Genomic DNA, 26,435 nt, shown 5'->3' with positions numbered 1-26,435 from the left:
AATAATAAAAAAAAAACGATCTTATATTGGCATGCATGTAAATGCCCCTTCTATTAGTTTAGGGTGCTATGAATGTAAAAAATAATGGTTTTAGGTTTTACATATGTCAATACACAAGAATTGGTTGGCCCTTTTGTAAATTAACATCTTCTGTTAAAAAGCCTGAATTAGTGTTTACTAAAATGCTTATTATTCACACATTTTAAGCAGGTTTCTATCAAATAATGTGGCCAGAAAATTACCTCTCCAAATTTTTTTTTCAATATTATAAAATAATCAATACAATCAAATGATATCATCAAACATCAAGCAGTAAAATGAGGCCTTATCAAATAATGTGGCCAGAAAATTACCTCTCCAAAATTTTTTTTCCATATTATAAAATAATCAATACAATCAAATGACATCATCAAACATCAAGCAGTAAAATGAGGCCCTCAAAAAGAGGCAACATTGATAATACACATTGATTTATAAATTGTCTTCAGTAACAACAAAGGCAACATTACAATCCAACACAGCTTTAGTTGCATTGGAGAAAGCGAAAGCTACTACAAAAGTTACAGTTAGGCCTAACCAAAGCTGAAGAAATTGCAACAAAACCACAACAATTAAAGATTTTACATTCTGAAATCAATTACGCAAACCGTGTTGTTAGAGAAACAGGCAGCTATTTTGTTTCCTTCTTTGTTCCAGCAGACTTCAAAAATCCCCCCACCGCCACTGTATGTTTTGATCAGCTTCCCTTCCTTCACAGACCATAGATGGAGGCTTTGATCGAGCGAGCCGCTGGCCAGAAACAGACCGTTTGGACTGAAGGCCACAGAATATACAGGTTGCCTGGTCATGCCATTTTGTATTAGTTGGAATCATGGATTTTACATACATACCACCAACTTCTTATATACAGGTTGCCTGGTCATGCCATTTTGTATTAGTCGGAATCATGGCTTTTACATACATATGTATTTAAACCTTTTTGTATTTCCATATCTAACTCATAAACTTAACCTTTTTATGGATAGGTAAGGTGGAAGATATGTTGAAAATTGAAGTTTGGACGTTAATTATGTAAATACTTAAGAATTGAGTGGTATGCATTTGAATCTTCCTAGCTGGAATCATGGCTTAATTAATAATATTATTAAGTACTCGGATCATTATTAAAGAATATGAGATCGTCAGCATTACCTATGACCATTCAGGTTGTGCAGTTGAATCTTCCTAGCTGGAATCATGGCTTAATTAATGATATTATTATTAAGTACTCGGATCATTATTCAAGAATATGAGATGGATAGCATTACCTATGACCATTCAGGTTGTGCAAAAGACTACCTCGATCCATCTCCCATAGCTTAATGGTCGAGTCAAACGAAGCGCTGCATGAGGAAAGAATGTGGAGTTAATGACAAAATTTGATGAAAATCAAGCATAACATTAGAAATATGAAAGGAATTACAAACCTAAAATGGAGCTCAAGGTTTTTGACATTTTATTTTAAGGGAAATTTACATGCGCACCACACTTTTAATAAATTAGTGAAATGATATTTTTGATGTAATGTTAAGGATTTGAGCCTTGTTAATGTAAATATTAAAGTTTAGGTGTCTGACATGTAAATACATAAGAATGCTGTGGTATTCATGTAAATGCCCCTATTTTTAATAATATAGTTCATATGAAATAATTCAAACCATTTTTAATAATATAGTTCATATGAAATAATTCAAACGAACCAAGTGAAGTTTTTTGGTAGCCAAAACAAGAAGTTACTTAAATATAAGGATTACACCTAGTTTGCAATATACCGGAGGGGCCTTTACACACATAACACACAATTCTTATATATTTACATATCTAACATCTGAACTTTTTCATATTGTTATGCATAGCATTCAAAACTTTAACATCATATGAAAATTACCACCATTACTAATTTTTAAAATGTGAAATATACCTTTTCAAGCATAGGTTTATAAAACCATAGTGTAATAAGTGTGACTATCAAACTTTATGTACTAGATATGTAAATATATAAGAATTGTGTGGTATTTATGTAAATTTCCAATATATCCGACTACGAGCGGAACTTCAAATCAATGCAATTACTTTCATATTCTGTTTTAGATTTGAAATTTCACATAAATGAATAAAATGTAGATAATTATTCCATGCATTATTCGCTACACTGTTGTATACTCGCCTAGCCAGTATTAGCGGCAGATTAGGGTTGTTCGTGCCCGAGCTTGTGGGGCTCCATCTAATTGTATATATCTCCTGAGGGAAACAATTCAGTGACGTGTTATAGAAGCAACGTCGTTGTAATGCGAAGAAAGTAGGGCTTGAAAGATAGAGCAAAAACCTTAACGTGATCCCTAAAGTCATACAAGCATTTATCATTCTTCAGGGTCCATATCTGACAAAAAAAAAAAATGTATAAATGTCATCCTTCAAGAAAAAAAAAAAAGAATATATCGCTGATTTATTACAGGAAAATTTAAGATAGTCTGTGGCAGATAGATTTTTCAGCACAATTGTTGGAGCAGTAATGTAGACATCACATATAGAAAAGAAAAGCACTGAAATTCAGGAATAAATAAATATAGATAACTATTTGTTGTTGATTTCAGTATAATGTGAAGACCTGATGTCAACTTACTTTATGTTTGAGACTGCTCTTATGTAGTGTAATCATCAGAAAACCAAATATGATGAATACAATTGATTCCATCATGAATCTGATTAGGGGGAAATATGAAAAAATAGAAAATTTATTAGACGCCTAATTTATGTATTTCAATCTTTTATGGTTGGTATATCAATCAACATGGCTAGTGCAAATGTGCAACCTTTATACAAGAGTTAAAACGTACAAGTTTTAATCTGACCCTCTAATTCTTTAATTAGATGTATGGCTAAGAGGTTTAGTGCGACTCATCTAAAAGGCATGCTATTTAATTTCATGTTCATTGGTCATATTTCTTATGCATAGCTGGCCACCTCTAGTTTTTTTTTTCAGCTTAGGTTATTTACTAACGGATTATCACTCTCACCATTAGACTTATAGAGAATTAGGGAATTGTTCAGGAATTGCATGGATATGAGAGCAGAGCAACAAAATATGAGATATAGGCCAAAGTGATTTGCAAATAAAAAAACTGTAATAGAGTAATTGGTCTATTAAATGAATTAAGATAACTTGAAATGTAATCAATCAAATGAATAAATTAATTTAGATCATTACTTCATGATAGTAAAATTTGAATAGTAATTTGTTATTGTGGTTATAAAATTTGACTTTCTTTTTCATTTACAGTAGCTGTCATGATTTCTTTAAATGTAATAAATTCCAAATTCTTTTATATATGCATTTGCTCATGTATGATTGATTTTTTAAAAATACTTGAAAAACTTAAATTTTGAAATTCGAGCTGAACAAAATAAATCCAACACAAACATAAGAAGTTTGAACAAAATAAAATTTTAATGAATAGAATATGAACAAATGCGAAGCTCATTCAAGCTCCTCCACATGATCACACAACTATATTAAACCCATTATGTTCAAAAGCTATTAGAATAAATTCCATCTTTGCAATCACAAGCCTTTCTTTTTTCCTTCAAAATCCATAAACATCAAATTCATTTACTCGATTCATTTTATACCATCCGGAATACAAATCTCAACCGTTTTTTATGACTATATAGGTCCTCACTTTCATTCATTCTCGCTAATGATTTGTTCAAACATATTTTGCTCAGACTTGTTGAGAAAATTCTATTCTTAATATCTTATGTCTAATAATTCTTTTTACTAATCATTAGACACAAAATTTATCTATACGATGTATATTCTACAATCCACTGTGCAATTCTAAATCACCTTCTATTTTTCACCATATTCTATTCCATAAATGCCACTCTTATCATCTCTTCAATAAAGTTAGATTATTTGTACCAAACTCCTAATTTGATTATTTTCTTTTTTTAAAATAAGGACAATAGTCCAGCCTATTTTGTAAACAATCATAATCAACCTTGACCTTATGCCCATTTATCACATAACCCTAGCCAAACTACTAGGGTTTGTTATAACCTTGACATCACTACTATAATTTGTTTATGAAATCATGGCATGACATTATACTAGGTTTAAGGACATTTTAGTATTCCTGCTGAGCTCGCCAATATGTAAGAACTAAGGTGATTCCTAAATTAAATATTCTAATAGAAATCAACCGAAGCTATAAACTCAAGCCTTAACCAAAAAAGTTGCTCATCCCACCTCTTCCCAACAAACACAAGTTGCATGCAAGAAGATTTCTACCATTTTGTTCTAATCTTGATTAATCAAGGGAGCATAAACATCATAAGCATATCAGAAAATTTTCAAAGCCTCGTACATTAGTTGCAAAAATTAAACCTTTTACTTGAGGTCTAATCCTTTGACTCGCCTATCTTAACTAACTTGTCATTAGTAGCCCAACACAACTCATTGTCGAGTAATAATTCTCACTTGCTACCTAAAGTCAATTGTCACCCATTGTTGATCATTTCTACCTGCCATCTATTAACTATCAATGGAGTAGTCACTGACATGTTTTCAACGGCGAATGACGCACCATAGCATAAAGGTCATCACAGAATCATAGCACAAAGTGTACAGTGCAATACATCTCAATTTAAACATGACAAAAAATTTAAAAACTAATAAATAAAAATAGAAATAAATATGACAGGCTATTGAATTAAAAAATATATAACATCATGATAATAAAGCAAAAAAAAAAAAAATAAAAGCGAGAGTGGAGCTCTACGCGAATATATAACATCATGATAATAAAGCAAAAAAAAAAATAATAAAAGCGAGAGTGGAGCTCTACGCGACGGATGACAAGTGCAAGCGAGAGCGGACCGAGCGCCATCGTTATATATATGATATATATATATATATATATATATATATATATAGAATTTTGAAAATCAACTTCCGTGGGAGCGACACAAGAAGCATCATTGACCATGCATGTGCAAATAGCACGCATCATTTTGGTGCATCATTCAGCGCAATGAAGATGGCACCAAGGATGTACCACACAACTTCATTTTAACACCACAACATACATGATCAAAAATGATATTGTCGTTGAGCACCGATGTGCACGGTTTTCTTTTCCCATCAACTCCATCAACCACAAGTGAGAAAATCACTAGCAGCGGTGCATTCAATTTCATAGTGAGATTTACACAATTTAGTATTAAGAATCCAACTAAGCAAAAAAGTTGAAACAATTCCTGAATAATTATACAGGTTAATGAAATTCATTCATTAATTAAGCAAGGTGATATTGAAGAATTATTTCAAGCATGTTTACTTAATGAGCTAAACACAAAACATTGCTTGACCGAGTTCAACTTGTTATTTGCTCAAGATATGCGTGTTTTTAAATTATATATTATGAATTTTAAGTTTGTTAGATTAATTAATTGGTTAAAAGATAAATAGAATGATTGTATCATCTTCAACTCAAATTAGAACATGTAAGATGAGAACACAATATCAAAGAGTAATATTGAACATGGGCTGATTTTGAACAGACAAAACTCAAACAAGCGAAACACAAATGCATAATAACTTTTCTCAGTTTCATCTCGCTTGCACCACTAACCTTAATGGTACATTAGATACATCTACTAATCTCAATTCAGCAAGCCTAAATCACCCAGTCTATTTTCCAAAATCATATCCTTAATAGGTGCTTGAAACAATCTCTCGTGTGCATTTATAAAGAATGACAAATTCAAGTAAAATCATTGGTCAAGGCAGGTCAAACCTTATAATAAAATGATGTGGCTCAATATTAAAAGAATTGAACATTATATCGAAACAAAACATTGCTAGATATATACTAAAAATTAGTTGAGAGGACAACATTAACATGTTCAAATAATACAAGCAAACAATGTATATATTTGAGAAATAAAATCAGCATGAAGACAGGTAAATGAACTACGTACGAGCAATTATTTATCTCAATATGTAGAGTTCCAAATAATACCTTCGCTGTTCCATCATCAGAGCATGAAGCTAACAAAGAACCAGTTGGATCCCATTTAATAGCATTGACTTCACCCTGAAATGACAGGAAAAATTCAACAGATGTCACAATGTTAGATGAGACGAATATCGACCCTGCAACATTCCTTCTTTGTCAGGGTAATTGACACTCTTATTGTCGCCTATAATCTTTTTTTTGGTGGGTTGAAAATGAACAACTGATGGTGACAAAGGGACTGATATTTTAAAACTACATGTATCTGTGTGAGTTTGGTCACTAAATTGCGTCAAAGTTTTAAACCTACCTTTAGTTAAGCCTTCTTAAAGCAGAAAAGAAAATATTAAAATCTGAACAATATTTCAAATAAAAGATTTTGACCAAGCTTATGTTGTTTTGTGTTTGTACAAATAGAGCTTTAAAAAAGCTATTTTATGGGCCATAGTCTTCATATTGCTGTCAAAAACTCATTTAATAATGAAAATTGTTAAAAAAAAAAAAGCATCCTACTTTTTTTCATCCAAAACACATCATACTACAAAAGCAGGCAAAAGAAATAAGCCAAAGGAGGCATATAATCAAGGATGACGCTTGAAAAACAAAGAAAGCACCATAGGGAGCAATAGTTTTGACGAGGTAACATCACAGAAAATAGAAAGAAAAAAAAAAAACAGCCAAAGGAACCATGACCCCACTCTGCACATTCATACGCATCTAACTCTTAAACAAATAGAGAGATTCATTATTAAAATCGAGTTCTCTTTAAATTTTTCAAATTTTTTAATAATATGGTAAGAGAAAAAACATTTTCAATTTAAAAAAATATATATTAAGCTATTTTAAAAAAATAAACATGAAAAAGGATAAAATTAAATATATCAATTCTAATCATATCAACCTATTATGTATTATTTTGATTATTGAATTCTCTCCTTATTTAATTAAAAATGAAATTGAAAATTATATTTTCTTTCATTTGATTTTATGTACAATTATTCATATTACGAAATTAAATTAAACCATTATGAGCTCTCTTAATTTCTTTCATACTTTTTAGTTCTATAGTGAGATAAAAACAACATTTCCTATTTAAGAAAAGGTATAAATCAAATATAACAAATCAAAACCTATATATATATATATATATATATATATATATAACAAATCATTAAGCAATATTCAAATGTTTAAACATAAAAAAATGACAAACTATATGTATGCAATACCAATTCTAATCATACCTACCTATTCTATATTATTCTACTAATTGAATTTTCTCCTTAATTTATAAAAAATTAATTTTAAGAATATATTTTCTTTTATCTGATTTTTATATGATTATTCATATAATAAATAAATTACGCATATGTTATACTGTTTTATATGTTAGAATTTGACTTGGGTTGTATTCAATTAAATCAAAATTTCAAATAATTTAGCAATTTAGAATCTTTGTTTATCTTTGATAGCCCTTTATGTGACTTCTTTTCATGATTTTAACCTAGAAATAAAAAATATTTGCACAAAGCTAAGTGAAGCACTCTTAACATTGACTAAATACAAGAAAATACCAAAAATGGGATTACATATTTCCTTAAAAAAAAATTAAATGTTCTTTTTTTCTATTTTTAAACTATATTTTTGAAATGATTAAGCAGCATCTGTAGTTATTAAAAAAACTGAAAATCAAAATTACTTGGTACTTGCTCTAAAGTTTCACTTGGCTTAGCAATAAATTTTTAGACAATTATAGGCTCCCCTCTTAAATTCAAAATTCGTTTAGTTTACCCCAACTCGAATACGTTTAGGTCAAATTGAATGAAAAATGAACTAAAAGGATAATTATATATAAACACTCATCCTACCATGGCTGCCCTAGCAGAGACGACGAAGACGACGGAACGGTGACTATCAGCTTAATCGCTTCTCTTTGGCGTCTCCCACGACGACGCTCACGGAGCTGCAGCTCCCTTTCTCTCCTGTTGAAGTCGAGCGCTCCAAGTCGTCTCCATTGTCGACAAGAATCGCTCCTGCCGTCGTCGCCTGATTCCATTGAAGACGTCGCTTTCTCTCGCAATTGTCTCCCATAGTCAACGACATCACGGTTGTCTCGTCTCCCGTAGCCGACGACATTGCGGCTGTCTCCTCGCCCGACAACGCCCGGTTTGCTCGCTTCTTTGCAGCCCACCAAACTGTTTCTCTCCTGACTATGACCATCTTGTCAGGGAGATGGCCTCGATGCTTCGTTCCTATGCAAATGCCCTTGCTGGTGACTTGCCCATTTCTGCTAGTGCCTCTCCTCCAGGTTCAGAGTATAGTTTTGCTATCGGTAAGTCCTGTCGGCGACTTGTCCTCTCCTTTCACAATCGTTCCACGAGGCTCTTGAAGGTGGAGATGATCACACTTTTATTAAAAAACTTGGAAAAAAAAAGGAAAGCGTGCACTTATTCTCACAGAGGAGGAAACTGGTACTCTCACGTCTTCTTGGCGTTTTGCCCTTGTGGGGAAATTCCTTTATGGTCACCCAAAACTGGAGATAATTAGAAAGGGGTTTGATGCCCTGCACATTGGCCTACTTGACGGTCGACATATACTTATTCAGCTATCTTACGATGTCGATTGCACTCGCATTTCCTCTCGAAAAGTTATCAAGATCAACAATCGTTTTATGAAAATTCTGAAGTAAATTGTCGGTTTTGATCCAAAAGTAGAGTCCCTTGTCATTCCACTTTGGATAAAATTTCTGGGGTTAAAATTACATCTGTTTAGCATGGAAATCCTCTACTCTTTAGCAACTGTTTACGGTAAGCCTCTCAAGGTGGATAGTCTTACGCTTGTTATCATCAGACCTTCTGTGGCTTGTGTATTAGTTGAGAGAGATATAACTCAACCAACTCCGGAAGAGATATGGATTGACACTATTCACAGCGGGTATTGGCAAAAGGTTGAAATAAAATCACATCATCCTTATTGCTCACATTGTAGTATGTTTGGCCACAGTTCTAATATTTGTTATCGCTTCCATCTTCATTTAAGGCTGAATATCGCTAAAGATCAGCCATTCAACATCCTTGCTGAGAAAGTGCAATTCGATCCTCTTTCCAACATCGCAGTTCCAGATGAAGAACACCTTACTAAAGGTACAGATCCAAATGTTCTGATACCACTTACCGTTATTGAAAAAGTCTCACTTACATGTCAAGACACACAAGAGTGTTCTTTCGATCGGAAAGAAGATCAGGTAGTACAACAAGTAGTTGCCTCTAATGTTCAACAACTTACACATATTCTGCACACTTCAGACCATTCTGCTGATTAGGTGAGTCAATCATCGGATGAGGAATGAAATGCCTACACGAGGAGGACGAAGAAGAAAGGAGGACGACACGAGCTAGGGAATCTATTGGATGATACATTAGTTACTACTGACAATGACACTCATCTGACCAATTTATTAACGAACTTTTTCCCTAGAACTAGAGGCAGAGGCAAAACAAAATTTGGTCGCTCTCAAGCTACCGATACTCCTATTTTGACACTTTTAATTTTTATTTTTTTAGATCTCTTAAGTATTAGTTGTGTTTTCTCTTTTCTGAAACCATTTGATATGGTAGTTTTTGTGTGGGCTAGGTGCCATTTTTGGGATCTCTAGGGGAAAGCGTGTCATGCTTGGACTCTTCCACAAAATCTATATGTATCCTTATTTCTTTTTAATATATTAGCATTTGGGCTTTCAATATATATATATATATATATAAATAATATCATATGAATAATTATATAAAAGGTTGAATAAAATGAATTTCTAGGCAAACTTGAAATCAACTACTAGGCGACTAGATATTAAATGGTTATCAACTTGGATTCAAAATGATTTCATTTTTAAATCAAAATCAAATCAAGTAAAAGTAAAATTTTATTTTAAGTCCAAATAAACTTACTTAAACAGAAAATTAAGCTATTCTTTATACACTTAGTGATCTTTGCTTAAACTGTTCTTTAATTGATAAGAAGAATCAAAAAGAAAAAAAAATCCTCTCCATTGAAAAGCATATATTAACTTTAAATTTAGTTTTGAATACTTCAATTTTAACATAGAAAAGTAACTTCGATTGTTAATATATGTTCAAATAGTATACTTTCACAATTATTTATTAAATATTATAATATCCAATAACAAAATCTAAAATAATTTTTAGGGAAATTTACATTCTTAGCACATGATTCTTATGTATTAACATATCTCACATCTAAATTTTTCTATTTACATAAATAGCACTTTGGTGCTTTAATTCTACTCATGAAATGCATATTTTACTTTTAAAAAAATGATAATAGTACTAATTTGATGTTCTATTAAATAATTGAGGGCTATGTGTGTAAATATGAAATTTTAGATGTGAGATATGTAACTACATAAAAATTGTGTGCTATGTTTGTAAATTGCTTAATTTCCAGAGGAAAAGGCCGAAATGATCCCTAAGCTATTTATCGGGGTTTGTTTTAGTCTCATGCTATTAAAGGTGTTCCATTTGATCACCTTACACTAAAAATCTAATCCAAATAAAACCAAAGAGATTATATTGATCATATTTGAGAATTCAATTGATCAAATTGAACATATTAGATAGTTAAGACTAAAATAGCCCCATATAAATAGTCCGAGAATCTTTTTTACAATTTTCTCTTTAATAAAAAATAATATTACATATTCAAAACTCAAAAAACTTTTAATTTAATTAGAAGTTATATGATTTTAAAACTAGCCATATACATTAGACAGGGAAAATAATCGCCAACATTATTAGAATAGAATAATAATACTTTTAATTCTTTTATGTGTCGGCCAACTTTTTGATTTTGAAATTTGAAAATAATTTTGAAATTTAATTTAATGTAAGAGGTATATACTTTAAGTTTTGAAAGTAGTATGTTTTAATTTTCAAAAAAATGAGATCACATGGATCTCATTTGTCTAATGGTTTGCATAATCGTGATCGATACCGTGAATATTACACATTCCCGAAAGATAAGTGTATACCTCGGCGATGAACCCAATCATGCAAACTAAAAGATTTGTGACATATGTTTTTGTGTGATCAACAACTTTCCCTATTTAATATAAAGATTAAATACCATTTATTTTATCTGGGTTTCAAGTTCCCTATAAAGACAAGTCTCTATAGTTAATTGCATCCCAAATGACGGAGATCACTTAAGAAAACTCTCGATAATGATCAGAGGTACTAGTATTCAAGAATTCGAGGTTTAGATTTTCACGGTAGGATGTGAAAAGACAAGTGAGAGTGACTCAAATTGAAACAGTTATTTTCAGGAGTCCAAAGAAAGTAAAAAATAGATGTCAAAGATCCTGAGGAGAAATCTCAGTGACTTCACAAAATATCCTAATGTGTGGTTAATGTGTGGTTGAGTTTTAGAGACGATGTATTCGAGTGTTCAATCGAGCCAATTTTATTATTTGTGACTTATATTTGCATAATATACGATTGTGCAGATAGCCCGCAGATATATGAAGATTTACGTAATACCGAACGACAACTTCAAACTCTTAAGTCGAGTTAGAACTTATACTGCTCAGCATGACTGTGCATGGGCCTAAAGATAAGTGAGGATTTACACCGTGCTAGACGGACTACCTCTAAGTCCTATGGCTTGTTGTTTAAACTAAGGAAAGATTTGTTGTTGTACTCGTTTGCTCTCTCGAGGATGTCCTGCAGGTCATCTTTATGTTGCCCATTGCGTATACTCCAAGCTCCCCATCGAAGTAGTAGTCCTAAAGTCTAAGGTTCAAAAAGTTTTACCAGGTGTGTTCCAAAATTTTAATTTTATTGTCATTCAAGCATTATGAGGGGTTAAAGTTGATTACAACGACACCGGTTAGAATCCCACGATTCCTTCATTCTGGTACCAGTATTTTCTTTTGAATTTACTTAGTCTAAACGAGTTGTTGAGCTCATTTAAAATGAGAGATCTCGTTAGCAAATGTGGGTTATCTCATCCGAGGGACTCTCGCAAATTCAAAAGAATGAATTATTATGATTGTGTTGTTTTTTTATTATTATTTTCTTCATACATTTTATCTTATTGAGTGGTTTGGAGAGATCTCACCGACGCGAAGTTTGATGTTGTCACTTTCGTCTATTCTAGGAGCAGCTCCACAATTATTTAACGCTTCGACAACGTCCGAGTTTACCTCGCAAAGGCCCACCGAGTAGTTGGTATGAGAATTCAGTTCAACGAAAGAATACACATATAAATGTGCAGATATGCATAATGAAAAGCATGTCAATAGTTAAGTGTATTCAATATGTATATCACTCAATTCCAATGTATTTACACACCAAATATCCAAAATCCAAAGGATTTTAAAGATTTAGGTGAAAGAGCAAAATCTAGGTGCTAGATATGCAAATACATAGCGATCAAGTGGTATGTATGTAAATCTTCCAAAAGTGAATAAACCCTCATTCCGCTCATCCTCAAAATGACCAAAAATCTCTCTCTCTCTCCCTCTCCCTCTCCCTCTCTTATCAATCCCACCCCCTTTTTAACTAACTTTACCTCATCCTCAAAATGACCAAAACTCTCTCTCTCTCTCCCTCTCCCTCTCTTATCAATCCCACCCCCTTTTTAACAAACTTTACCTCAGTATCAGGTTGCATTATAGTAAAAGATTTATCGTCACATATTTTCTATGGGAAATCAACGTTGCAACCATTTTGCATATTGCTCTGATTTGGAAAGATATTCTCAATCAATTTAACCAGCTATGCAGGATTGCCAATTATAATGTCTGAGAAAGATCTATTTTATTTTAAGTGTGGGCTTCAGATTGTAACCTTGAAGGGGTTCCTCACATACAATTCTAAGGGTTATTTTCAAAGCAGTATGTAGGTCATGAAAAACTGTTCCTCCATAATTCTCTTTATTTCAGTCTAGGCAATGCAATTTTCCTCTAACAGCTGTTTTCTAATTCTCTTCATTGTGCTTGTGTAATCTTTAACAAGCAAATTCCATTGTGCTTGTGTGTCTATATATATATATATATATATATATATATTACAATGAAAAGAAACCAATATTTAGTTTAGCTTTCTGGGTGAATCTGATATGAGTGCATTAAATCTCTGTTTCACCTACCTCACAGAATAAATTATAACCCTTCAATCAGTTATGGTTTATCGATATTAAGTCTTCCAAATTATGGACCTTATGGGTACACCCATGTAATCTGCGAATTTAAACAGCAACCTTGGAAAGTTGAAGGGGTTTGCATACATACCACAAAATTATTATGTACATATATGTCTAACACTTAAATCTTTGCTCTCGACATTTATACCACCCAAATATTTCATATAACATAAAAAAACACTATTCGAACCTAAAAAAAATTGAAATACACCTTTTTCCTCTGTAAATAAGGGGGGGCATTTCATCAAATGGCTGATATGTGACCCAAATTATGAAATAAAATGTGGAACAATCATGAACTTTATCATTGACCACATACAATACATGCATGAAACTATGTAAGCACAAACTGTACCAAAGTTTGTTACCCTTAGAGAGAGCATGTATGTACATATATCGAAAAAAATGTAAACATATGCTGATTTATGAATATCTTAATTATGCTCGTTCTTATTTTGATAGGTGAGAAGAAAATGTTCACTTTATTACCTCCAAAAGCTGAAGTGTCCCTTTCTGCAGCTTTGATGCTGATTCAGTACTGATGTACATGGCATCAACAATTTTCAATTTTTGGCTCTGTTCACCGTGATCTCGTAGCTGACTCCTTGCTAACAGCAACTGCAATTCTCTAAAAATTGTGGAATCGAGAGCAGAGAAGCAGGTGAACGGGTTCAGTGCAGAAGAGAGGGGGGCGAGGGCTTCGTCGTGAGGAGAGGCGAGCGGGAGGAAGAGGGAGCTCGAATGCCAGAGGGGAAGGAATCGAGTGGGAGAGGAAGGCGAGGGCTTCGATGCAGAGAGGCGAAGTGAGCGGGAAGAAAAAAAAAAAGGCGAATGCTGGTGCAGAGAGGAGAGAAAGATCGAGCGGTAGAGGGAGGCGAGGTCGATCGGCGGCTTCAAGCAGAGGGAGCTCGTAATCTGGTTCTGAGAAAGGGGGAGGAAGAATCAGTTGAATACAGGATTTCGGTGCAGGGCCTCTGTCGAGAGGAAGAGAGGAGAATTTTGGTGAGTGGGGAGAGGGTGTCGAGCAGGACAGATGAAGCAGGCGAGTGTTTCAGTGTGAGGAAAAGAGGAGCAGAATCTGGTCACGAGGAGGGAGGGAGGCCGAACCAGTTGAGTATAGGATTTCGGTGCAGAGCCTATGTCAAGAGAAAGAGAGGAGACGAGCAGGGCTTCGATGCAGAGAGGGGGCGAGTGAGCTCGACGCAGAGAACAGGAGGTTTCTTTGGCTTCGATCGAGCGAGGAAGAAGAAGGCGGGATGGGGATCGAGGGGCCGAATTCTCAAAGGCAGAAGGAGTCGAATGGGGATTTCAGAGTCTTCTTCGTGAGGACGGCGAATGAGTAGAGCAGACTTCGGCGTAGAGAGGAGCAGCCAAATTCGGTGCGGGGAGGAGTCGAATGATTTTGTAAACCAGCATTTCAAAAGCAAACGTTACGGGAGGGTGAGCGGGTAATTGAATGATTTTCAATCAGATTTCGGGCTGAAGTGGAAGGTCATAATGTGTAATTAAATTTAATTAGGGAGAAACTGGGGTTAATTTGAAATTTGAAGTTTCATATTGTGAATTACGTTAGTGAATCGACCTAGAATAACTAACCCATGTTCAGCTTGAATCGGAACTAGGCTGAGCCTAAACTCGCTTCCTTTAATTTAAAAAAAAAAGTGCATCGATTTTCATGTTGATTGCTTGCACGCGGAGCCATAACGATATGGGTGTCCCTTCTAGCTAAAGTCGATGTTCCGAATGCATTCGCATGGTCCGTTTCGTCATACGGGGTCGTCCGGAAGTGTTCGGCAATGGTCAGGTAAAAAAAAGCGTCAAATTTAACTTTCTTTGAATTTTGGGTCATGACAGGTCATTTTACAAATTGACTTCAGTTTAATTGTCGGTGCAATGCGTGTAAGTGTCGGTGACGTGAATTGCTAGGTTTATGCGCCGTGTATATGTGAATTGTAGTCTTTGCGTTGCCGAGTCACGGGGGGTTCACCTAAGGCTATCTGATCCTATGGGAACTCATTTTTGGGCTCTCTACATATTAGTCCTTAGTCCTTGTAACTAAGAGTCGAGTGTTTGAGACTATTCATGCGAGGTCTTCGCAAAAATAAATCAAGAAGTGGTCTGAAGTTCTATGGGAGGTGGACTCCATTACCAGTCTGCTATGATGGTCAATAAGAAACTCCTAAATCTAGCTCCTGGGTTCTAAGAGTAGGAGACTAAGACCTCACTGAAAATGAGGTCAACGTCATCCATTGCATCCTTGGTAAGTGTATTAGGATACATGATCAACGGTTATGGGGAATTGTTATAGAGAATTCTGGATTTTTAGGGGTATTTTCAAAACATGAATGATGTTATTTTATCATTTATGTTCTTACTTTACAAAAGAGCTTAGAGACTAGGTTAAACTTCCTAAAGGTGTGAAAAAATATCTAAAAAAATTTGACATATCTTGAAATAAAGTGACTAATTTGAAGCAATTCTCACAGGTTATCATCTAAAACATGATAATTCAATATAATAGGTCCGCTCTAAATTTGGCTGTTCAGGAAACTCAAAATAAGCATGAGCCGAAATCTAACGATTTAAGAAAATTGTATTTAAAAAAAATGAAAGATTCGGATTCTGAGTGCACCCTTAACAACTTTGACATACATGTGAAATTTTTATAAGAATTAAAAGAGATATTTGTACATAAGTCTATATGGTTGCATGGAAACTCCCTCCCCTCCAAAGTACTCTACCAAAGCCACCCCCCTCTCTCTCTCCAAGCCTTTCTAATACCCTACCAAAGACGCTTACCTTTTTGTTCTGCCTTATCAGTGTCACCACTGTTTTTTGTCAAATGAAGAGAGAGAAATGAAAGCTGAAATGGTTAAAAAATAAGGAAAAAGGAGGGATTAAACCCAACAAGGCAATCAACAACAAAATGGCCATTTCTATGTCTGCAATGGCAGTAATGAGGTTATGCCTATAGTTCAAGGGTAGTAAAACGCGAGAAAAATGAGAACAGATGACTAATCAGCATATGTTGCCCGTAGTTGAAAGGCAATAGTGAACAACTAAGAGTACAGCACACAGCGTTCATTTGAGGTAACTGTAGCTTTTTGCAAAAGTCGGTATGCTGTTACGAGGAAAACCAACTTTTGGTAAAGCTGCCAAGGGTATTACATTTTTTTCTAAATTGGACATTAGCTTTCTTACATCTACTACAATTCAGCAAATATGGTTCTCAAAAGCAGCTTTCCACCACAAAACTTCATGAAAAGCTGCCAGAAAGCAATGTCTAAATAGAAATGTGATATGATCGCGGATGTTATGGTGGTCTGGTGGTTGAGCATTTCCTTCCGCACCAAGAAGTCCAATGCTCTAAGCCCCCCGAAAAAAAAAAAAAAAAAAAAAAAAAAATGTCATGCGGTCTGAAAAGAAAGCAACAAAAAAATTGCCCAAAATAGACCTTTAGTTATCGAAAAGCAAAGAAGGAAAAACAGCCAAGTACTCTGAAAATCCAGATGACGGAGAGTATACCAACTCATTGTTACCCTAGAAGTACAATACATGTCCAAAGTAAAATGCATGGAAATTCCTACTAAAAAATGAAAATTTTACCTAAGTTTGTCCTACAAAGGTAAAAATATTTATCAATTAAAAAAAATGAAAATTTACAAAATTCTAAAACAGATATGACAACAACAAAACTACAAAACGCTTCAAGGGAGAGGTAACAGTGCATCTTTAACAGGTAAAACAACAAAACTATATCAAGACATATTTGAAAGAAATGAGGTGCTTTCAGATGCTAATAAGTTTGTCCTACATTTCTTAAATTATCCCCAAGTACAGAAGTAAAAATTAAGCAGCATAGAATCCAAGATACAAAAAGGCTCTTTTGAATAAAAAGCCTTGAAAATCAAGAATCAAGGCTCCTTAAAATTTTGCTCTTTGTCAAAATAGCCAGATCTACTCAATTAGTAATCCATTAGTTAAAGCATGACGTGTCAATTTTTCTGACTGGATAGCAAAAAGGGGAAAAGTAGTATCAACAACAATGCACTGGCATCAACTCACCTGGTGCCCCGCATATGCTCTAACTGGGCGTCCCTCCCCTACCTTGCAGACATAAATCATGTTGTCCGTGGAACAAGTTGCGAAAGAAACATTATTTCTCCAATCAACATCAAGAGCAGGAGCTGGAAAGAAATACAAATTTGCAAGCGATTAGCACAATGCTTTTGATTTTCTAAGAAATAAAGTTCAATTTTTCTTTTGTATCTCTTGTAACAATGATTAGGCACCTGAATGAAATTCAAACTGTTGCCTGCACTCCCATGTCCTTGTATCCCACACAATAGCAGTTTTATCCACACTTCCACTGAGAAGAAAATCACCTTTCTTATTCCATTTCAAGGAAAATATTGGACCTTTATGCTTAGCTAAAGTATTCTTTAGCTCCCCTATGATAGTTATTCACAACAGATATTAAAATAAAGAGCATCAAATTTTGAACAGCATACAGAATACCGTGTATGCTAAAATAACAATAAAGATTATTATTTTAACAAAGAACTAAAAATTTTCATCTTAAGTTCGGACATTCAGGTACAAGCAGCACAGCAATTTTAATCTGAATTGGTAAGATTGTATTTAGATGTTTTTTTTTTCTTTTTTGGTTAAGGATGATTGATTTTACTTATATTCCATCACTTGGTTGGATGTAAAAAGAAATTTGCATTGAACGGAAAAAAAAAATCCTTTCAAATATTATCATTATTTTGCACACATTTTCAAGAATAAGTTCCCTATCCACAAGCAATTAAACGAGCCAATATATATATATATATATACCTAAGAAAATGAGACCACTTAAAAACACATTCTACAAACACAATAGCTAGCATCTGCAGCACACTATTGATATAGGGTCATCATTTGTTAAAGAAACGGCAAAAGCAAAATTCAGATATATTCTCAAAATTATAAACAGATGTCCCTATCAATGATTTAATATTGGATTTCTGAGTCCACACAGCAGCAAATCTTTTGTATTTTAGTAAGGTTATGCATGATAAAAGTAACGTCTCATATTACAACTTTCAAAAACTCCTTTTTCCTTTTATATTTTTTTTCTATTAAAAAACTGAAAATGCAACTTTGTGCCAGTATTACACATTTCAAAAAAAAAAAAGCAAATGAACAAGCATGACAAAAATAAAAATATGATACAAGAAAAATAGCAGCAGTCGAAAGAAATAAAATAACTTTCACATTAATATAGCAAAATAGCAAGTAGAAAGATATAATAATTTCAATCTTGCATATATTACCGTCCTTGCTCCAAATTCTCGCTTGTCCATCATAAGAGCCAGTTGCAAGCAATGTTCCTTCACCCTACAAAACAGGACAAATTGCCAGATAAGACTTCAGTTAAGATAACAAAGTTAAACCCTCAAACTGCAGCAGTGATACGAAGCTTTGAGAGATTGAAGAAGGTGGAGGGGTGTCAAAGGTAAGTGGCTAAAATAGATGCTCAACAAACTAGCAAATCTTACATTCCAGTCTAACGTGGTCACATCTTTGCTTTTCTCATTTGTTCGACCCTTGAAATGTTTCAAGACATGCACTTGGGGAGGAAGCATATTAGAGCCGCAAGGACCATCAGGAATAGCCCAAATCCGTGCTGTCGAGTCGCCAGACCTGCCAATTTAACGATTGGGCAAGGTTATCAAATGTCTATAGAAAATGAACCCTCAAAGTCACAAAGCAAAGAGAATCACTTAATTTAGAAAATAACCACGCCATAAGGATGTGAAATAATGTAAGAATTGGGCGGAAAGTGGCAAGTAGCCAAAGACTAAGAAGCATAAGCACTACCATCAAGAAAATTGGGAGGGGAAATGACATATTCTAAAAAAGAAAACTCGTACCGCGAAAATATTTACAAGTTTACATGCATTGAAAAGTCCACGTATACATTCTTGTGTTTTTTCTTTCTTTTATTGCCTTCCAAAAATGCATTTCACGGATACTTGTCCAAACAACAAAATAATAGAGATGATTTTTCCTGGTCGCTATTTATACATATTATCTGGAGGAGAGTCAGATCCGATTATCTATAGTGGATTCAGAATCAAAAGGGGAGGGTGATTAGAATAACAAACCATTATTAAATATATTCTTTAAAGCTCATCACCATCCATTTGTGAAACATTCCTTCCGGTCATAATTAATTTAAAACTAAAAAAATACTTAAAGCGCCATGATGACTTCGATAAAACATAAAACATAAAACATGGTAACAGCACAAAAAAATCATCAAACTTCTGTACAAATATAAGTCATCCCTCCCTCTCTCCCTCTTTACTTTCACCTATCCCTTCCCCAAACTTCTCCATTCCTCCCAAGGAATAAGAACTTCTAGAAAAATAAATATAGCTGGACCACAGGCCAGACTTCCACAGTTGGCTAGCTAACGATATAGCATATGGAGCAGCGGTTAAACTATCAAATATGCTCAACCTTCATAAAGAGAAACTCTCTCCACCTTTCTTTGTCTTGCTCTTATAATTTCCCACATCTTCACACCCATCCATGAATCCAATATTCTTCCTCAATGTAGAAAGAAAATTTTCAGACTTGGTTCTTTCCCTCTCCATCACTCACTTCCCACCCCCACACCCAAACCACCACTACCCCCATACTGCCCTGTTCTTCTCCTAAAAATGTAATCAGAACTTCATTAGTTGCTCATCCTCAACCCCATTCATTCCTCAAAAAGAATTTCAGTCTCGGTTCTCTCCCTCTCCATCACTTCCTCCACACAACCAAACTCAAACCACCATCAACGCACCCCATACTGCGCTGTTCTTCACCTAAATATGTAATCAAAAGATTCAAAATATTCACGAGCAGCCCAACCTCACCCCATCCATTTCTCAAAATTCGGGCGGGAATCAGAAATTTCATAAGTGGCGAGTACCCTCACCGTCACCTACTCAATCCTCTAAATTCAAGAATCAAAAACTTCAAGATTGGCTCTCTAAACAGTCTGGAGCAATTGAACCAGATCAGCTGGGAAGAAAGGGTTACCGCCAATTAGGAGTGGGGTTGCCCCCTCTTAATTATTTAGTATTATTTATATGTTGGTTTCATGTTTTAGACCGGTTTTATTTTTTAGTTTTCTGTTAAGGCAGCCACATCGTCTCTTCTTCTCGCTTAGGGTTGTATCCCGGGGAGAGATGTAACAAGCCGAACACGATTGAGCAAAGGCTCAGACCTGTCGGCCGTTATTTTTTGATTTGAAAAAATTTCTTTAAAATTTAATGTAACATAAGGGGTATAAAATTTTGATTTTGAAAGTAGTGTCTTAATTTTTTAAAAATGAGATCAAATAGTTCTCATTTGCCCAATAGTTTATATAATTGTGTTCGATACCGCAAATACTACACATTCCCGAAATATAAGTGTATACCTCGGCGATAGACTCAATCATACAAACTAAGGAATTTGTGACATTTGTTTTGTCTGCAAACATTTATGTGTGACCGACAAGTTCCCATATCTAAAACAAATATTAAATAAGGTTTATTTTACCTAGGTTCAAAGTTCCCTATAGAGGCAAGCCCCTATAGTTAATTACATCCCAAATGATTGGGGCCATTTGAGAAAACTTTCGATAATAACCAGAGGTACTAGTCTTAAAGAATTTGAAGTTTAGGTTTTCACGGTAGTTAGTGGAAAAGCAAGTGAGAGTGCTCAAATAGGAACAGTTATTTTCAAGAGTCCAAAGGAAGGAAAATGTAGAGGACGTTACAGATCCTAAGGAGAACCCTCAGTAACTTCTCAAACTATCATACTGTATGACTGCATGAGGGTTTATGCTGTACCGGACGAAAACCTCGGAACTTAATATGAGTTAGGACTTACGTTGTACAACATAGTTGCACAGGAGCCTAAAAAGAGTGAGGATTTAAGTCGCGTTGGGCGAGCTACTTCAAAATCCTATGGGTTGTTATTGTTTAAACTAGGGAGAGAGATTGTTGAAGAAGATCCTCTTATTTCTTGATCCAAGCTCCTTACCGTACTGCCCACAAATTTGGCTCAAACCTCCTTGTTAAAGTAACAGTCCTAAATTTTAAGGCTCGAAAGAATTTACCAGATATGTTTAAATGACAAGTTTTGTTATTATTCAAGCATTATGAAGGGGTTAAAATTGATTAGAGTGACACCGGTTAGAATTTCACAATTCTCTCATTCTGGTATCACTATTTTCTTTTGAATTTACTTAGTTTAAATGAGTTGAACTCATTTAAACTGAGAAGATTTCGTTAGCAACCGTGGGTTACCTCATCCGAGGAACACCCGCAAATTCAAAATAATGTGTTATATTTTTTGTTTTATTTTGAAAATGAAATTACAACCAGACATGTGTGATATATATTAAAGCAAAAGTAAATTACAGTGATAAAAAATGACAATAAATAAACTATACACACGTACCTGTCATCTTCTCGCAATTCTCGTTGCATGGTTAGCTTATAAAAAATAATATAATTTACAGAGAATTTAAATAATTGCAGAAAAAGAAGGAAATAAGGAATTCTAGCATAAAGAAAAACAAAATGAGTCGTAACAGTAGCTAGGAACTTCAAACAAAGATCCTAAGGCTTCCTACAGCCCCAAACAGCAGCTAGGAATTCCAAACAGTAATCCTAAGGCTTCCTACGACCCCCGACAGCAACTATGAACTCCAAACAGTGATTCTAAGGCTTCCTATAACTCCAGACAGTAGCTAGGAACTCCAAATAATGATCTTAAGACTTCTTATGACTGCGGACAACAACTAGGAACTCCAAACAACGATCCTAAGGCTGCCTACGACTTCGAACAGCATGGGAACTCCAAACAGCGATCATAAGGCTTTCTACGACTCCGAACAGCAGTTAGGAACTCCAAACAACGATCTTAAGGCTTCCTACAACACAACTCCAGACAACAGCTAGGAACTCCAGACAGGAATCCTAAGGCTTCCTACAACTCCGGACAACAGCTAGAAACTCTAAACTACAACTCCGTACAGCAAATAGCTTCAAATAGCGATCATAAGACTTACTACAGCTCCGGACAACAACTAGGAACTTCGAACAGTGATCGTAAGGTTTCCTACAACTCCGGACAACAGTTAGGAACTCAAAACAGTGATCTTAAGGCTTCTGAAAAGAATCACAAATGCTCCCAAAGTATGTACACTAATCGCTACACATGTGTTTGCATATCAAAACCCAATTTCAGTGAAATGCAATTAAAGGGACTTTGCATGCACACTCAATCCCTACATATTTACAAAATCATCACCCAAATTTCGATGTTTGCATACCTACCACCTTAACTATGCATGAGAAAGTGTATTTTGTGTCTAAAGGTTGAAATCGTAGTAAGCTTTATGTGATATGAAAAGTTTGGATGGCATAAATGTAATGAGGTGTTAGATATGTAAACAAGTAGCAGATAAGTGGTATGTATGTAAGAAATGAAGTTTGAGTGTTGGATATGTAAATATATAAGGATTGTATGTTACAAATTTGGAAATTCCCCTATTGAATTTTAACATAATCATGAAGCAACATTGATGTCTCTGATCCACCATTAACAAGCGCATCTCCCTCGTCTGATTTCTTCTATTCAAGTGGCTTGAGAACAACAATTTGAGTTATATGTAATGGATGGCCCATGAGCATTGATCAATGTCTTAATATAAACATAAGATCAATCTGGTTACAAAACCTTACCTAACCATACAAAAAATGAATAGCATCCATAGGCTTAAGCTAGAAAAATATTTAATTCAAGTTCTCAGTCATGTCCTACCAACAATCTCAATAGTCCAAGCATGGTATGAAACTGGTACAAATAATGCAAATGCAGATCATTCTAACAGTTTAACCTTTTTTAAAAAAATTTGGTTGAGCCACAAACCCTCTTATATATGAATACCAGTTATATACCAATCAACAGTGGAGCTCAAATTTAAATAATCAAGAGCAGTATCAATGGATAAGGGAAGTTCATAAAACCAACCAAAGGAATTAGAATAAAGCTAATGGTGATGACGAGTTTAATTGTATAAAGGACTATGTGTCGGCCGTTATTTTGAAAAAGGAAATGTGATTTTTTTGTAAAATATGAAAATAGTTTTAATATAAATATGATTTTTTGAAGGTAGTATTTTAATTTAAAATAGATGAGACTAAACGAGTCTCACATATTGAATAGTTTGGATGGCTGAGCGCAATACCACAAGTAATACACTATCTGAATGATAAGCATACCACTTGACAGTAGACTCAACCACCAAAACTAAGGAGTTTGTGACATCCGTTCGGTTTGCAAAACCTTTTATAAATAACTGACAAATTTTCCTATCTAATATAAGAATTAGATAAGGTTTATTTTACCTAGATTCCAAGTACTCTATAGAGGCACCCCTATAGAGCAAAGCCCCTATAGTTAATTACATCTTAAATGACCGGATCACTTAAGAAGACTCTCGATTAAGATCAACGATTTTGCCTTTCAGATTTCAATGTTTAGGTTTCCAAGATTGGACATTGGACACGGGAAAATCAAACCGGGAAAATCAAACGGGAGTGGCTCAAACAGGAATAGTTATTTTAAGGAATCCAAAAGAATGAAGAGTAGGGGATATCACAGATCCAGGGAAAACCCTGGTGATTTTTCAACTATCATATTGTTTGGTTTTATGTCTTTGAAATAATATTATTCAATGTTTAATCCTGCAACTTATTTTAGAATTTAGGACTTACATTCACACGATGTCTGATCGTGCAAATGACCTAGAAAGATTTGGAGGATTTACACCGAACCGTACGGTAATCTCAAAATCCTAAAAGTATTAGGACTTATAATTGCACAACAGAGTTATGCAAAAGCATAAAGATAAGGTGGGAATTTATGTTGCGCTAAGCAAACCACCTCGAAGTCCTATGACTCGTTATTTAAACTACGAACAATGTGTAGTTGACGTGAACTTGTTTTGATGTTGCAGATCCATCTCGAAGTTGCTCTTCTGTGTGTCCTCATCGTGCTGCCCACAGTGTTCACTCCAAGCTCCCCGTCGTAGCACCTTCAGATTCGATGTTAATTTTAAAGGTACATGCAATTGTTTAGTCAACGTTCTGCTGTCGGGTACCTCCTATAAAACCAACTACTGGCTCCTATTCTAAGGTATAGTATGTAAAAGTTACAGTAGCAGGTAGAAGAATAGTAACAGAATTTTAAGAAATGAACTAGCATGAATTGCATCAATAAAAGAAATATCACTTAGAAAACTCAAGAAAGAGTGACAAATGATCCATGACGACAGAAAACTCGAGAAAATCGGCAAATGACTTACGACGGAAATCTTGAAGCAAAAACAGCAAATGGTAACGCAAGGAAAGTCACTTACAAACACGGGAAGATCTCGTAAAAAAGCCACTAGTGCTTTATCAAAAATTCCAAAAAAATCCAACAAAAAATCCAAAGAAAGAAAACCGCAAAAAAGAAAACCGCAGGCACTCAGGTCGGGGCTAGGCTCAGATATTATATATTTGTACTTGAGGGACGTAGAAAGCTACTATTGATCACTTGGATGTATAGAGCACACCACTAAACTAGAAGGGTGTCCTACTAAACCTAACTTATGAGGGTACTCCTTAGCCAGTATTGGTAATCAACAAGTGGACAATTAAGTTACAATATATTTAAAATTTATATTTTAGCATGCACAGGGATTTCAGACATACAAAAGGAAATTATATCAATTTTGTAATAAAAATATTGTTTTTACAAATATTGTATCTGTTCTTATCATGTTTTGTTCTTATCAGTTTTTTTAAAGATTATGATTATCCACGAGTCGATCACGTTGTCAGGCGTAGGACCGTCAACAACCTAAGAAGATACGGGTCCCCCGCTAGTCTTGTATCAGTGAATGATACTATCATTCTACAGTTTATCAGGTCTTAGGATTGTGTCATGATGTCGTAGAATGGAATATCATTATGCTCTACCATCGGCGTGCCTTTGTCAACATCGCCCTAATCCCCAAAACAAAACCGTCTTATTTGCGACCTTACTTGATGGTTCAAATATAGCAAAAGGCTATATATGCACACTTATGAATCAGACATAAGCACCAAAAGCCTAAACCAAGAAGCAAGAAAAATAAACCAAAAATCAAGATGAAAAAGAAAGAAGACCAACCTTCTTCCAAAACAAATTTAGAAAAGAAAATACCAAGGTGATAAGAGGGTTAGCCTAAAACATTCGAATGGAGGGACTTTCTCAAATGAGTAAAAGAGGTGAAATACACTTCCTCTGCTAGCCATGAAACATCTCCAAAAGATACAACTTAGAAAATTCTCAATCATTCTCAAATATCCGAAATTTCTTCACCCTTTCTATATCTTCTCTTTTTCCTTTTTTCTTCTTTTTTAATTGCAAATGATCTAGCTTGCATGATTGGGCCCCAAAACATTTCCAAATATCTAACAGATCATTCCTTGAAAAAGAGCATTTTGAATTCTTTTAAACATTAAGAATTGACAAATCTTATTTCACCAACATCAAAATATTTAATTTTGAATCGAATTAAAAGAATTTCAATGCCACATGAACCTCACACCATCCAAAGGATCGCTCATAAGTACTCATGACCGGGGTAGCAAGGAAAACCACCCAAAATAGGCTCGCGGGTAAGGGTAACAAGAGAAGGACCAAGAGCACAGAGAGGAAATCGACCATCAAGCTCACGAGCGAAGGCACCAAGGAGGGCAAACCAAGCTCAACATAAGGGAAATCACAACTAGGTGCTCTCGGGTAGAAGCAGCAAGGGGGACCACCAAAAAGGTGCACAAAGGAACTAACAGACATAAACAAGGGCTCTCGGGTAGGAGTAGCCAGAGGAACCACCAAACCCAAACCAACAGCTACCAGCTCACGGGTAGGGACAACCAGGAGACTACAAATTGGGAAGACTCACTGCTTGGATCAGCCATGGGAAGACACCAACCCAACACCCAACGACAGAATCAAACCACAGCCCTTAACTAGGCCAAAACCCAGCCACAAACAAACTGAAACCAAGTCCAAAAGCTGCAGCCCAAC

At 34.8% G+C, this 26,435-nt stretch overlaps 1 protein-coding gene across 1 annotated transcript in view; it reads right to left on the bottom strand.

Annotated features, from left to right (window-relative positions):
* Nucleotides 1-424: 424 nt before the first annotated feature.
* LOC110022176 (WD40 repeat-containing protein HOS15) overlaps nucleotides 425-26,435 on the bottom strand; it is a 49,477-nt gene continuing 23,466 nt past the window's right edge. The window contains exons 6-14 of the mRNA XM_020720991.1: nucleotides 18,821-18,965; nucleotides 18,596-18,659; nucleotides 17,567-17,725; nucleotides 17,340-17,461; nucleotides 6,063-6,137; nucleotides 2,366-2,419; nucleotides 2,207-2,280; nucleotides 1,308-1,382; nucleotides 425-840 (exon numbers count right to left, since the gene is read on the bottom strand). Of these exons, the coding sequence (XP_020576650.1) occupies nucleotides 621-840; nucleotides 1,308-1,382; nucleotides 2,207-2,280; nucleotides 2,366-2,419; nucleotides 6,063-6,137; nucleotides 17,340-17,461; nucleotides 17,567-17,725; nucleotides 18,596-18,659; nucleotides 18,821-18,965 (988 nt within the window). The 3' untranslated portion in view covers nucleotides 425-620. The remainder of the gene's footprint in view (nucleotides 841-1,307; nucleotides 1,383-2,206; nucleotides 2,281-2,365; nucleotides 2,420-6,062; nucleotides 6,138-17,339; nucleotides 17,462-17,566; nucleotides 17,726-18,595; nucleotides 18,660-18,820; nucleotides 18,966-26,435) is intronic.

Source organism: Phalaenopsis equestris, unplaced genomic scaffold, assembly GCF_001263595.1.
Source record: "Phalaenopsis equestris unplaced genomic scaffold, ASM126359v1 Scaffold000174, whole genome shotgun sequence".
Lineage (NCBI taxonomy): Eukaryota > Viridiplantae > Streptophyta > Magnoliopsida > Asparagales > Orchidaceae > Phalaenopsis > Phalaenopsis equestris.
This window is presented reverse-complemented; position numbering and strand designations above follow the sequence as displayed.